Below are 15,597 nucleotides of genomic sequence, written 5' to 3'. Positions count from 1 at the left end.
AAGTTATTGTTGTTCCTAAGCCAGGAAAACCTCAAAACGAAGTAATGTCCTACAGGCCAATCAGTCTACTACCTATACCTTCTAAATTATTCGAAAAGTTACTTTAAAACGACTTCAGGTTTTTATAACTGAATGCAATTTAATTCCCAATCATCAGTTTGGTTTCAGAGTGCACCACTCCACTATCGAACAAGTCCATAGAGTAGCTAATATAATAAGGCAAGATTTGGAATCAAGAAAATTTTGTTCTGCAGCATTTCTCGATGTGAGTCAAGCCTTTGACAAAGTGTGGCATGAAGGGCTTCTATTTAAAATAAAAAGTCATCTACCTCACACTGTTTACAACATTATAAAATCTTATTTAGAACGAAGGTATTTTCAAATCAAGTTTGATGATTGTCTTTCAGATCTGAATGAAATAAACTCTGGTGTACCTCAGGGAAGTGTACTAGGACCAGTGCTGTACTTAATTTTCACTGCAGACATTCCAACTAATCAAAATTCTTTGACAGCAACATTCGCCGATGACACTGCCGTACTGGCATCCCACTCCAACCATGTTGTAGCGTCACAAATTCTACAAACTAACTTAAATTCTATCACAGTTTGGCTTAAAACTTGGAGAATTAAAGTGAATGAAACTAAATCTGTTCACGTCACATTTACGTTGAAACATGACACCTGTCCACCAGTGTTTTTAAAACAACATTCAAATTCCTCAAAGAAATGAAGCTAAGTATCTGGGTGTACATCTCGATAGGAAGCTGACTTGGAAACCACACATATGGAACAAAAGGCTCCAATTAAATTCAAAAATTTTCAAAACTAAATTGGCTTTTTGGGAACAAATCCCATTTATCAATAGAAAACAAACTGTTGTTGTACAAGACTGTTCTAAAGCCCATCTGGACGTACGGAATTCAACTGTGGGGAGTTGCTTCTACATCAAATATTGAAATTATACAGCGTTTCCAATCTAAAGTTCTCCGAAAGATATTACAGGCCCCATGGTATGTTCGTAATGAAGTCATTCACAGAGACACGAATATCCCTTTTGTTACTGAAGAAATTCCAAAAGTTCTGCATCAAGTATCAAAACAAATTAAACTCTCATCCTAACTACTTGGCTATTAATCTGCTGGAACAACAGTGACCATCAATTTCGGCTAAAAAGACATGATTTCTTAAACTTAGCTGGATCGATTTTAAAGATGAACAATCTCTTAAATGTTTATGTTAATTAAGGTTAATGAACTTTGATTAACCATGTCCTTAAGATTTATCATCAAATTTACTTATTGTTTGTTGTATATAAACAGATTGTAAATAAATTAAAGTCAAAAAAAAAAAAAAAAAAAAAAATATTAATTTTAGAGTACTTGAATCAGTAGTATAAGGCAGATATCAAATACAAATTTGACATATAAATTCTACTCTAGATAGCACCAGTGATGAATTTAAAACATCTATTGTACTGGAAGTATCATTGAAACACTATTATAAAATCAATGTGTATGAACAAAGCTGTGAATGTTTAAGTACGGTACTCAAAATTGGTGACCTTCCTTGACATTGTGATATGACATTTTAACAGTGGCTTTAAAACAGAGAAATAAACAATAACATGCCTCAACAATACAATTCTTCCAAGATTATAGTGAAAAGCGATAAGACTTCACAACTCAAAGCTCAAATATGCCACTAGAAATAACTTTACATTGAAAGTAGATTACAAGATAAAAAGTAGTCACTTTTTTACAAAGTAGGTTTTTTTAATAATAGTGTACGTATATAGTTTTTTTTTATCGGGGCAGTAAGGCAAAAACCAAAACCACTGTGGCACCGTAAGTGTTTTATACGGTCGGGTTAAACTCTGATACTCTTAAGCATGAATCCTGAAATTATATGTACCTTCTTAAAAATTTCATATGACTCTTGAAGCATGAATCAGCATATACAATAATATTTTATTTTTTATTTTTACTGCATTGGTATACATGTGTAGCATATTACGCAATAAGTGCTTTTGCTGAGTAATATGAGGACTTCGATTTTGAAAATTGTGAGTAAAACGGCTAGGTTAAAATAAAAATATCGCATTAGGACAAAGTGGACACATAAAACGATGTAACAAAATAAATCAAATACGTCATGCGAAAATATTAATGTAATTTTGTATGGTCAATACTGCAGAAATTATTGTTGTATCATTTCCACTGCGACACAAGTCGTGTACTTAGGGCAACCGGGATAGTATCATTGATTGTCCACCTCAAAAACTTATGTACGATTTACTTGAGACCAGAGTAAAAGTTATAATTTTCGACAAAATTATAGAACTAAAATTTTGTTGTGACAGATATTTGCTCCAGGTTTGTTCTAAATAAATTAACAATCTACCGTAATTTACTAAAACAGTTTTTAGGTTATAAAACTGGTTGGGGAGACATTGTTTAGTCAAATACATTTATTAAATATTTTTGAAGATAATATATCCATATAAATACAGATAAGCTACCTTTTTCATATTGATTTGCACTTCACCAATACCCATTGATATCATTGCTGTCGAACAGAAGCTAAATTAAAGACAAGCACCTCTACACTTTGATCACGTGACCTCAGACCACGATCACATTACACCTAACAGCTTCAACAGTATTACCCTATCATCACGTATAATCTAGTGTCATAGCAACACTGTGTACCAGGCTTATCTCTATCCTTTCTACCTTCACTACGTGATAACAGTGGACTCTCATAAGGTTTTGGTTTATTTATTTTTTATTATACTATTATAGGTATTTTTATAAATATTCATATATCAGTAAATTTTGCCAAATAGATCTTACACACAGAGGAAGTATTTTGTTAAAACGTTTCGGTTGAGTGTTTTGGCTGTTTTATAAAGCTATAAGCAAAGGCATTTAAAACAAAAGAAAACACATTTGCACATTCGTGTATACATATCTCGAAAATGATAAATTTCCACCGAATGAACGAATGAATGAAGGATATAATTAAAATATATATTTACGGGTTTAGTGTGTAAACATAGTTAGTAGGTTATAAAAATTACAGTATTAAATATCTACTAGGTTGCCAACTTCGTATGAAAATCTTGAGACTATTTTTTTTGTTCATAAAGTACCTGACTGTAACATAGAAGTACTGTTATTATCATCCAATAATGTTAAAAATTAATTGGTAATATAGGTTGGTCCACCGGTGGGCCTGGTTCGAGTCGTCCACCAATCGTCGGCCCAACGACCCTGTACAAATTACATTTCTTCTAGGAGGGTCGTTGGGCCATCTATCAGTGGAGTAATCGAACCGTTTTTCCTCCATCAATATATGATGTGTGTGTATGAAATTAAAACATCTGTATTATATCAGTAAAGTTAGGAGTTCTCTCTGCCTCTTAACCCTTCTCTTTCTTTTTTTATGTACCTATTTTTATGTAGACAAAGTATACAACCTGATCTTGCTCGTATTATACAATTCTTGTTAATAATCTTAAAAAACTTCATATATAAAATTTACTAATTTTTACATGTAACGTGTTTTATTAGTAGAATACATCAACCACGAAATAAGGATAGTTAATTTCTTTTTGTATTATTCTTCTGATATTTTGAGACTTGAGCAAAGAAAGGGTCAGGCCGTTTCTTTAAGACATTGATAATAATTAATAATTATCAAGTATTCCAATATATGTCAAACAAATTAATTTAACATAAAAATGTTCATTATGTTCTAAAAATTATTCAAAATTCATGATCTAAACCCCTGGAACTGTATAATTAACTAAAATATGTTACCATTCCTTGTAAAAAAAAAACTATTCTAAATGTTTTAGGTTTTTACTACATGTTTGGAAACGAAAGTTCATTAGGTGGTTAAAGAGAGGTATAAGTTCTCAACACTTTACCTCCTTTAGTGAGGAGCACTTTTACTTCTTTGTAACCACTTGATGAGAAGTTACGTTATGAAACATGTAGTCTACAAAATCTACATTTGGAACTGATTTTACAATATATAATATTATGTTTTTTCTACAGATAAAGATATTTATTATATCAATTATATACCTTTTTCTGCATTTATTGATTATAAAAGACATTTCTTTAAACAGTAGTAGTGTAACAATAGTAAAAGTTTTTTACATTTTTTCATACAGTTTCATCTTTTTTATGTGACCAATTTAAAATACTGTTACTTTTTTGCTCTTATTTTAGTACACTATTTTAAAGTTTAAATTAACTGAATACAATACATTTTATAGTCCTACTTGTGTGTATTTTGGATGTACACGTAAAATTTATAAATGGTGTAAAAGTATTATTAAGATTTTATTTTCTCCCGTGGTAAACCTGCTTAAACTATTTACGAACTAGGCAAACATATAACACCTTATATGTCTATCTCACTGCTCAAGGGATAACAAGAGATAATGGAACGTCTAACGAAGGTAATGGTTTGAATGTTATAGGCCTAACTTACTCGTGAGATTTAATGAGTAAGTTTAGTTGTGAGATAGAGCTGCTTAGATGGTATACCCAGATAATGTGTGTAAACCTTAGTTGTATCCTATACTCTAATATGAACTAATTCCGTAAAATTAATTTCTATGTCCGTGGAAACAATTATTCCTTAAAATTTGGAACAAGTGTTTGAGAGCTTCAGTAATCGATTGTTGTGAACTCTTACAACGAACATTGCATTAATAATAAATTATAAATCTGTAAAACTTAACTTTTATACATGAGTAAACATTTTTGCAAAGAAACAATATGATGTTGGATAAAAAAATATGATGAAGGTCTAATCTTTCTATGAGCATCCAAACTTATAGTAACCATTTAAAGGTTCTATCACTTAAAGGTATTGGACTAAAATAGTTCCTATCTTTATAGGGTATCAATCAATAGAAGCTTATGATAACTGGCAAAGCACCTAGAAATTCTACAATTAATAGAACTAATTTTAAATGTCCTTCCCTTTGCCCCTGATCAGAAGACGCCCAATGAATTGATTTTGTTATAATGTGTTTCAAAAAGTGTTCACTAAATGAAATTCTAGCGAAATTATTCAATAATTTACGTAGAAAGTTGTCGAATTAAGAACTGACATAGTAGTAAATACTAAAACTACTAGTTCACAGAATTTAACACCAGCCGTCCTAAAAATAATATTAAAATCAAAGAAGCTTTTTATAAACAAACACTGTTTGGATCCGTTCAAAAAGTTTTAAATCCTGTTTTACTGCATGTTTTTATCCTTCTCATTTATTGTATAATAATTACGAATGTTCTACTTACCACAACCCATTTCAATACAATTCTGAAAATATTGATTTTTACAACATACTTTTATTACTTTTTTACACTTTTTATCAAATAAGACACGAAATGTGTGTAATTGCTGCAATGAATCCATTTTTAAGTTAGCGTGTTTATTTTCGGATCCAACAAGGCATATATTAGGACCTAATAGACTAAATATATTACAACATTACAATGTTAATCTTGAAAAGCTGTCTTATATTAGCATATACGAGCACAATAAAATTAAGAACAAATACAGACAGACGTCTGACAGAGCGATAGTTGACATCGCAATATTCCGATATTTTCAGTTTAATTTCACAATTTACAATTGCTACTATTAGTCCTATTTGGGTTACAACTGAAAAAGTTACACTTTTCCATGCGGTAAAATAAAATATAAATATCATACATAATTCAATTATAGGCGTTGCCACGAGGGATGAGAACATTGTATAATCAAACAGGCTGCCTGTTTAATATTCCCTCCCACGATTTAAACTGGAAATATACACCACATCATTTTTTGAAAGTGTTTACACTGGACAATATCTGCATGAGCTCTCCATTAAACCAGGGCTGATGAATGGGATTGGTCAATGATTTATGGTAATGAGCATTAAGTCCTTCGTTTTATTTCTAAAATTTTTAAAAAACGCCACGTTTAATGTAACATTAAACCGTTTTCATCAAAGATAGAAAATAAATAAAATGTCGAAAGTGTACAGGAATAAATGTTAAATTTATAGATAAACCAATTTTATAATATTGCCAAAATATAAAATCTCACGTAAGAGGATGCAATACAAGAAGTAGTAGAGTAATATTGGGAGTATCGATAGCAAAGCGTTCTATAATGTTGGTCTTTGAGCCTGAGATAGAGATAAGGCAGCTTATAATCCTGTCTGTGACCTTTGCACTTTTTATCAGTACCATCATTCTTGTACTATATCGACTCTCCCATTTATCCTGTTTGATAAGATCCTCGCACAGGCCAGTGGCTCATGAGGATGGACACAGTCTCTCCTTTTTTCAATATAAATTTGGTTAATACTTTAAACACTCTAATTATTGGGTTTATATTTGTCACCATAAAATTTTGCAGATTATCAGTATGGTACAAGACAACCCAGTAGCAGGGACCACTTCTGGCTGGTTTATACCTTCCAGTTGAACCTACCACTGGGCACAGCAAAGCAAAAACCGATGTACCAACTTAAATCTGGGCAAACTTATGGATGTCCAGGATCGGCACATCACTAACCGCAAATGTGGAGATTATGGAGTGTAAGGGCAATTCGATAGATCTAGTCTACTATGGGAGATGACTGTTGGAGTTGGTGGGGTATCAGAGATTCTTGATAGCCTCAACAAGGGTGTTCCAACCCCTGTCTGCTTTGACTTGAGAGGCTGGTTCATAGCCGGCCTTCCCTTCTTTCGGGGAGATATTACTTTGAGATTAGTGTCCTAAATCTTTCTCATTGATAGGAGGCGGCCTCTACTCCCTAACCTTACCTATCCTGAATATCCTGTCACTCCGAAGCAGCGTTAGGTCCTTACAGGACTAGGTGCAATTTATAAACTTCTTGTCCTAAGAGATCAAAAAAAGTTATATGAGACAATAAAACAACACATTTTCTGTGGTTATACTACAAACATTTCATGCCATCAAAGGGAAACAGCATCTTGAGCAAGTTCGTATTAATTAAAAGCTTGCAATTTAATTAAATCCATTTCTAATTATAAATTGTTAGACTATTACAAAAATTAAATTATGACTATTACTAATACAAACAGGGAGGGCACTGAGAATACAAAACTATAAATAAATGCAATAAGCTACAATATAAACTACGGTACATGAGCAATGCATGGTAAATTATGACACGCGTTTGAAACTAACACGCATCAGTGAACACATAGAGACTAATGTTACATATGATATCACATGTTACAAAACACACAATTCGGAGCACTATGTTCGGGTTTAAGACTTCTGGAAAACGTTAATTTCCTTGGTGTAGATTGAAGAGTTAGACAACGCCACTAATATCGGAGGAAGGTTGGGTGACTCGAACACTATGGTGTTCTCACTGTCCCCCCTGTTGTTGTAGGCTCGCCTTTGGGAAAAACTAGAAGTGGATTGCGTCGCCATGTTGTTTTTTAAAATGTTGCAGAAGTTAGTCATGCCACCTGTGACACAAAACAATGTGTAAGTCTGATGAATTCGGCAGTAAGTATTGATACACCCGTTACTCTAAGTAAAATAAGCAATGAAGTTTGCTGCACATTTGCAGCAGCATGCTTCGTTTATATAATTTTCCTAAAAGCTCTTAAACTTTAATACTGAGAAATTTAATCGTTTATTTAATGATTCTTAATAGTGTAAGAACTACAAAGTTCTTAAATATTTTTATAAAGTTAGTCTTAAGGAATTATCTTGACCTTAAGGTAAGCGAACCCGTTAAAAACCAAAAAATATTATTATTATTTAAATTACATTTAGTTTTTAAAACAGTTATACTTAAAATATATACATGATCTCCTTGAACCTGTGTAGGTCCCTAACTAGTAGATCCTACAATTATATTTACTCAATTATTGTTGTTAGTTAAGTAATAATCTAAAGTACTCCATCCTCGAGGTTTTGCAAATCTCTAGACCTTTCAACCACTGAGTAACTCTTGAATTTTCTCACCTCCTCCCATAAAACCAGCCTCTTGACCTTCATTATCTGCGTTCCGTAAGGGTTCTAAGCTACCAAAACTAGCTTAGTATCCAGTTTCTCAACACAGTCCTTTCAGCACATGTCTAAGATTTCTTAAAGGGCACTTCTCGCTGATTTACACCTTCCAGTTGAATCTACCACTGGTCATAGAAAAAAAACCCAATATGTCACTTAAATCTAGGCAACCTTATGGATGTCAAGGAGTGGCACATCACTAAACGCAAATGTCGAGATTCTGTGGTGCAAGGGTAATTCGATAGGTCTAGTCTGCGGCGGAAGATGTCTGTTGGAGTTGATGGGGTTCGTTCCCTAAGTATCAGAGGTTCTTGTTACTCTCAAAAAGGGTGTGCCACCCCCTGCCTGCTATGACTAGAGAGGCTGGATCGGAGCTGGTCTCCCCTTCTTCCAGGGACACATGACTTTGAGATTAGTGCTGATTCTTCCTCATGGATCTCGATAGGAGGCGATCTTTATACCCTAACCTTACCCATCCTGCATATCCTGTCACTCCGGAAGCAACGCTAAGGCTTTTTATACTACTAAATACATACAATCTATAAGCTTCTTGTCCTAATAGAAAAAAGGTTCCTTCGAGATCCAAGGTTTTCTGAAATTTGATTCCTTGTCTTTAGTGTCCAATCGATAAACTTCCAAAGCCCTACCACTCTTTTGACTTTCCCACGGCTTTTAAACGATTTGTTGTTTACCCGTTATCTGAATTACTTAGGATCTACGCACTCAGCATGAATCTGCAGTTTCTAGGTTCTCCTCAAATTGGATCTGGTTGAATCTTAACCGGCCTTCACCATAATGGTCTAATCAAAAATATCCGCTTCTATACTATACTCTTAAAAATTGCAGGCCTAGTTGGTCTCCTCGTAGATTTAAACAAATGTAATGAGCATATAGACACATATATACAACTATCAGATAAATTATAATATTGTATTACAAAATCGTCTTTAAACTTTCTGTTTTCTTACCGGCTCTTTGAATAAGACGAATGAGGTCACCAACAATGTTTGATTGGGGTTCACTTACATCGGACTGCTCAGGGTACTCGTCTCTGTGTGGCACGGGTGTCCTAAGAGCTGCAAGGGGGGTTGGCGCACGGGTTGGTTTTGGCACTGGTGAACATAGAGTAGAGTTCTGTTATTCTGTCATGCATTAGGACGTGGGGATGTTTAAAATTTGTACAGCTGAACCTATAACGTTGAGGTATTTCATGATGCGGCTAAAAACCCTAAACTGTGTTAAATTTATAACGAAACCATTTGCGACAAGAATTATACATTTAAAAAAAGACAAATTCAGGATTTCAAGAAATTTCGTCGGTCCACACTAGTAAATGCATTAGTTAAAAACCATTCACTCAAGTTTTAACGTCATAACGTCGTATATTTACAATTTCAATCATCGATACGTATCAAAAGTCAAATGTATATTTAACGTTAGATATACCTAATTTATATGATAAATATTTATAGAATACATAAAACTGCAGTTTTGACAAAGTTTATATTTAGATATAGGAAACTTTTTTGTGATTAGTCAGCAATCTTTGTATATTATATGTTTTATTTGTTAATGTAATTAATTCCTTACTGTGTACATATTCATTTTATTTTTTAATGACAGTAATTTTATTTTGTTAAAAAAAACATACACTTTTTCCCCCACAGTAAAATTACTGAGCACGCTAAAATCACATATTAGCCACCACTATACGTTCGGATTAGAGACCCGGGTTTTCCTACTATCGTTCAAATTGTTTTTATTTATTATGCGTTTTATTTATCTTATAAAATTATTTTTCAAAAAATGTTCAATGAGATAAACTGATTGTTATAAATGTTGGAGCATCTTTTTTTAACTAATTTAAATTTTTTAAATACATTTTTTATATATGAATAGTTGCACTAACGCTATTTTTATTAGTATAATCAGATGCTGCATAAAAAATAATAGTGGAGTGAATATATACAATTTTTATTATGGGTGCATGTGTTGTTAAAAATTAAAATCCATGTGTGTTTGTGATGAAATTCCCTTTATTGTTTACCAAGCTGAGGCTTTCCAAGCTTACAAGGTTTCTTCACAGGTCGATTGTCAGATTTAGGTACAACGGGTGGAGTGGGAGTCACGCGTGATGGTGTGTCTTATCCACGGAATTCTGGTATCCATCGTCAGGAAATACCCTAGAACAATATGAGTTCGAAATTTATCGTTACAGTCTTCCCAGAAAATACGTTTTGATTTTCATGGCCTGGGTGGAAAAATAATTTGTTCCGGATTGTCCAAAGCATTTGACCAGACCGATTCGTATTGTCAAAAATTCCCTAGTTTGAAACATAGGCTAATCTTAAACATAGCCTAATAATCCATAGTACTCAAAGAGCTACGTTTTTTAAAATCTTATGAAATTATTTCTGTCTTTCTAAAATAGTTCGGTTAATCCGTTCAGCTCTTAAAACTCTAAAAAATGTATTCTAATTTAATTTCAATTTTCTTTAGACTAATGAGAGCTACACTGTACCGTGCGTGAAAATTAGATCCTTAAAATCCATGGGTTTTCTCTGTTGCTCTTTATTCCACCGAAACATGTCTCTAAAACTGACATTTTTGATAAAAACACCCGAAATCCTTTTCATTACTCTGATTTCTCCCAAGAGCAAAAATACTCAAAATTGAAGAAGACTTTTTTAATGACTTCTGTAGAGTTTACCCACCTTTACATTTGTTAAGTATAAAAATAATTTCATACACAGATCTAAACAATAAATGAATGAAAATGTTTAAAACTAGCCCTTAATGTATTTATGGTATGTGTTGTAAAGACTGGTAAGACTTGTAAGATTGCTGTTTATAAATTTAAAAATTTGTTACACGGGTAAAGATTGGTAGGTGCAATACTATTTTGGCGGGTTTAAGTGTTCGAAAAGAACAACCACAAAATTTATCCTAATGGTTTATAAAATAAAAGTGGTAAATACAAATTCTATTGTTTTGATCTAATCCCAACACGTTACGTGATAGGTTCAGCTTCACATAAATGCTTAAGTACATTTGATTGGCATAGACAAGCAAGAACTTCTTACGAGAGTACAAAATCAGTAAGAGAGGCTTGTTAGTCATTGCACAAAAACCGAGGACTAGGTGTTCTATCATATCTTGGCTTATATTTTGAGTTTTCATAAGGGGGATGGAGATCTTTTGTACCTGTGGTTATGATTTGAAATTTGGTTTGTAGTTAGGGTAGCTACTAAATTGGTTAGGGTGTTAACTTCTGTTTGTAGTTTATGGATGATGTTTTGTTCATATAAGGGTGTACTATAGGGTCTGTTTGCTGCAACCCTATTGTACCTTTCCTTGTTTTTCATTTGTGTTAGAACTAGCTGTTCTGTAATTTTTAAATTAGTCTCTAGATCACTTAAGGTGTCGTTTTTCAGCCCTATAACTCGTTCACAGACTTCTGGTTTTAGTCCCTGTATGATAAAATGTATAATTTGCTTGTCCTGTATTGTAGGGTCATATCTTCGGCATGTTGTTAATATATCTAAAAAATAGGTTAGTGTTGGCTCGTTCTCTCCCTGTATTTTGTGTTCTAAAATCATTTGTAGACTCTGTGTTTGTGCTAATGGAGTGAAAGCCTCTATGAAACTTTTAGCAAGTTTATCCCATTGTATGGCTTCCCCTCGTTGTTTTTGCTTGTAGTGTTTGAACCAAGTTAGTGCTGTGCCTGATAAATGTGCTGGGAATAAATTAACTTTAGTGTTATCTGTCCATCTGTTTGAAGTTGCTGCCACTAGGAATTTGTCTAAAAAATCTTGTGGATTTTCGCTCTGGAGACCTGTGTAAGTCCCAGCTGATATTAGCGGTATGTTTTCCCCCATGGTTGCTTTGTTAGTTCTGTCAGATAGTGTAAGTGGCTCGTAATGTTGTGCTAAGGTTGGGGGTGCTTGTGTCTTGATGTCCGCCTCAGGGTTATGTACTGTGTCATATAAATTAGTTCTCTGCGCTAGAAAATCCTCGATTGTAGCTAGATCCTTATAGTTTTCCCTGTCCTCTTCACTAAGGTGAGTCTTTCTTGTAGTTAAATTATTAAAGATGGTTTTAATATTAGGATGACTTGCGCTTATACGTGTTAAGTTCTTAAGTGCCGCTAGGATAGGTCTGAGGTCCGCTACAGTGTCTGTGTCTCTAGATTGTATTCCATTTTTATTTAATATTTTTACTATGTCACTTTTGGAAGTCCTGTATGTGTCTAATGGTATTAAATCTTCATGTAGTATGGTTTCCATTTAATTATACATGTCCATTGACGTACATAGTTAGTTTACTTGGCGTTACTCTAATTACGGGTTTGAAAATATTTTTGAGTTATTGGAAATTTAATTTATCTTTTAGGTAAATGAGTGGTTTGTCACTGAAGTAGGCTATTTTCGTTAAATACTTTCTTATAAATATTATTTAGTTCTAATTTATACCTAGCCTATGAAACTATGTGCTTGCCCATGTGAGGAATTTGAATGCCAATCGAGTTTTAGCGCCTCCACCATGTAAGGTTTTGATAAGTTTGGTTTAGTTTAAGATTAAGCTTGTGACATACTATGAGCAAGGGTTGCTGTGAGAGGATTTAATAATAGGTTAGATTGGCATCACAAATACCCTCAAATGAGCCAACACATATTTTATTTTGACAACATCTCTTTAAATTGATTAAAAATTTTAATTAACAATTGATTAGGTCAACCGATATATTAAGCACAAATTTTAATGTCTTAATACTTTGAAGACATATTTAATATTAAATTATTCTTTACACTTTATTTTAAATTATTTCATTATAACATTTACTAGTAATTTTGTAGTGTTGCAATAATTATGAGTTCATGGAATAACGTGAGAAACTTTCTTTTAAATAGCTAAACATTTACATGAATTTACATTTTCGAAATTGTGAACAACTAAATGGATATGGAATTGAAAATGATTAATGAACCCTAAAATATACTAAGTTCTTAAAATTACTTACATTTTATTCCACTTCACACTTATTACGCCTAGAGATATTTTTCCGCACACGAACACAAACACTCCCGAACTTCAATTTTCGAATTCCCGGCCTCGACTTCCACCTCTCCTCCTTGTTCTTCAGTTTTGATGTTCTTCTCCCGCCAGCTCATTGACCACGCCTCTCCCAAATCTCTCCATCATAATTGGTGAGTAACAATTTTTCATATCAGCATGGCTGTCCCTTACATTGTCGCACGGTTTTTACAAATAAGCATTTCCGCTGCTTAAGCAAGCATTTCCTGTTTGTTCACCATCGGCGTCTGGGCGGATGTGCGTATCCACTTACATCCGGAGGATGTTTGTCTCGAATTGTAATACAAGACTTCCTTTCCAGCAACTATCTGTACATCGATTCTACGAATTGTATTTTACTAATAATTACATATGTCTTACAACTATAGTGATTTTGCAAGTCGTGTGATTGTAAAATCACTACTCAAAATTCTATAATCTACAAAATTGTCATGACGTTTAAAAATGGCTTTTACTTCATACAGCTATTAAAACTGGTAAGCCTGGATTTTTCTGATACTGCGGCCAAACCGAAAGTCACATTGTAAACCGTATTTTTGTTTTCTATTTAAAATCACATATGGTATATTCTTTTTATTGTACTGTTTACGTTTTGGCTTTTAAATAGCATAAATTTTAAAATACGTCAGATTTTCCACTCATTATTTGACCAACTATGTGTTTAATGTTTTTGGGAAAATATTCATGATTAGCTTTATTCATTATAATAAATTATATTTAGAAACGACTAATTTTATGAAATATTAATGCATATTATTACACACGTGCTGTTACATGTGTTTAATTTGTTACAGCTAGTATTACATTTAGTTTTTTTTAAGAACATCGCCATGTTTTTATATCAATTGTAAGGGCGGCCCATTGCACGTTCCGGGTACTTTTTCACTGCTTTTCCATGGTTCCTTGCGCACCGTACCCCGGTTTTTGGTCATCGTCGTTGACAGCTGTCATCGTTGGGCGAGTCCGGGATTTGTCCATCCGGGTAGGGGGGAGTCAATAATGGTAGGGGGATTCGATCAGGGTTGGGGGGAGTCAATTATGGTAGGGGGATTCGATCAGGTTTGGGGGAGTCATCTTCTGCTTTTAGTGCTTTAGTCTTTTGCTGAAAAAATGAGATAATAATAATGTGCTATATTTTACAATGATTGGTTGCATTTGAAAATTTTGAAATACTTTTTTACAACGGTAATATTAGCAACAACCACATCAAAACGTACAATAGATATTTTTGATAGAAAGGAAGTTTATTTAAGTGTTCAGGATGAGTAAGTGATAAAATACGGGAAAGGATTCATTTGCTAACTTCTAACTGCGAGAATTATTCATTCTTACCTGCATCGTCTTTACAATCGCTCGATGCTGCCTGCCAACGCCGTCATTGAGGCCTCCGGGTTGTTTTCTCCTTCTAACAGTCCTACGGCGTCTCCAATGTGCTCTATGGCAGGCAGCGCTTCTATTTCTGAGTCGGAAGAGGATGTTGATGATGTGTAATGTTCGTTAACATAGACGACGGAGGTGGCTGGCTCGGTCCCACCGTCGTCGACAGTTGGTCCACGTCCGCTGTATCTGAAAATCATATTGCAAAATATTATTCATTGCCGTTATTGTTCAAAGTTTATTAATTATATCTAGTCTAACATTTCTATCCAATTGAAGTATAGAAATAATAATAATCAGTGCAGGAAAGACCCTAAACGTTCTTCTTCTTCTCAAAAGGTTCTTTCATACCTGTGGTGGACGTAGACCATACCTCCAAGGATGAGGCCGCCCGCCAGCACACCCCCTGCAATTTGTGCTGGAGTTAAGTTTTGCAAGAACTTGAACATTTTTGAAGGTCAACTACAAACTGTTCAAAAATGAATTTGAAACGTAGGCAATTGCTTAGAAACGGTTTAACATTGTTGTTCTCTATTAATACATTTATCTGCATTGTATTCACTTGAAGGTAAATAATAAGTCTACTTTTGCATCAATTTTATAAGGTGGGAGTTTATTGTACGGTAAATTCTTTTTTAATGTTTTTCTAGAATGGATCTATTATTAATTTTTGTTTCTTTATACCTCGTTAATGTCCGATTGGAAAGATTATTTCACGATTAAGTTCTTGCACACTAAGTTTAAAAAAAGAGTAGACCATTTAACATTGTAAAAATAACTTGAATACAGCAAATTTTTAAATCGTTATCCCCTTAATATTTACAAAAAATCAGAGTATTAGTGTTACACGCCAAGCGTACGCAAAGCATACAAAATATAATTTCTATCTATTTGTCTCTGCCCGCACGATATCTGGAATATTAACTGACCTACAGGCTTTAATATTGGCATGAAGCATCATTTAGTCTCCAAATGTACCTTCATGCCTATTTTCAATCTATAGGAAATTTCAAACATATGGAAAAGAAATTGGCATTGAAACTGAAATCTTGTTTG

General features: G+C 33.5%; 1 protein-coding gene across 1 annotated transcript; it reads right to left on the bottom strand.

Annotated features, from left to right (window-relative positions):
* Window positions 1-7,022: 7,022 nt before the first annotated feature.
* LOC124363701 lies at window positions 7,023-14,115 on the bottom strand. Its single transcript, XM_046818964.1, has 4 exons — window positions 14,076-14,115; window positions 10,142-10,213; window positions 9,039-9,182; window positions 7,023-7,520 (listed from the first exon to the last, which is right to left on the bottom strand). Exons 1-4 carry the CDS (start codon window positions 14,113-14,115, stop codon window positions 7,315-7,317), a joined length of 462 nt encoding a protein of 153 aa, XP_046674920.1. The 3' UTR covers window positions 7,023-7,314.
* Window positions 14,116-15,597: the final 1,482 nt, after the last annotated feature.

This window comes from Homalodisca vitripennis, chromosome 5, assembly GCF_021130785.1.
Source record: "Homalodisca vitripennis isolate AUS2020 chromosome 5, UT_GWSS_2.1, whole genome shotgun sequence".
Classification (NCBI taxonomy): domain Eukaryota; kingdom Metazoa; phylum Arthropoda; class Insecta; order Hemiptera; family Cicadellidae; genus Homalodisca; species Homalodisca vitripennis.
This window is presented reverse-complemented; position numbering and strand designations above follow the sequence as displayed.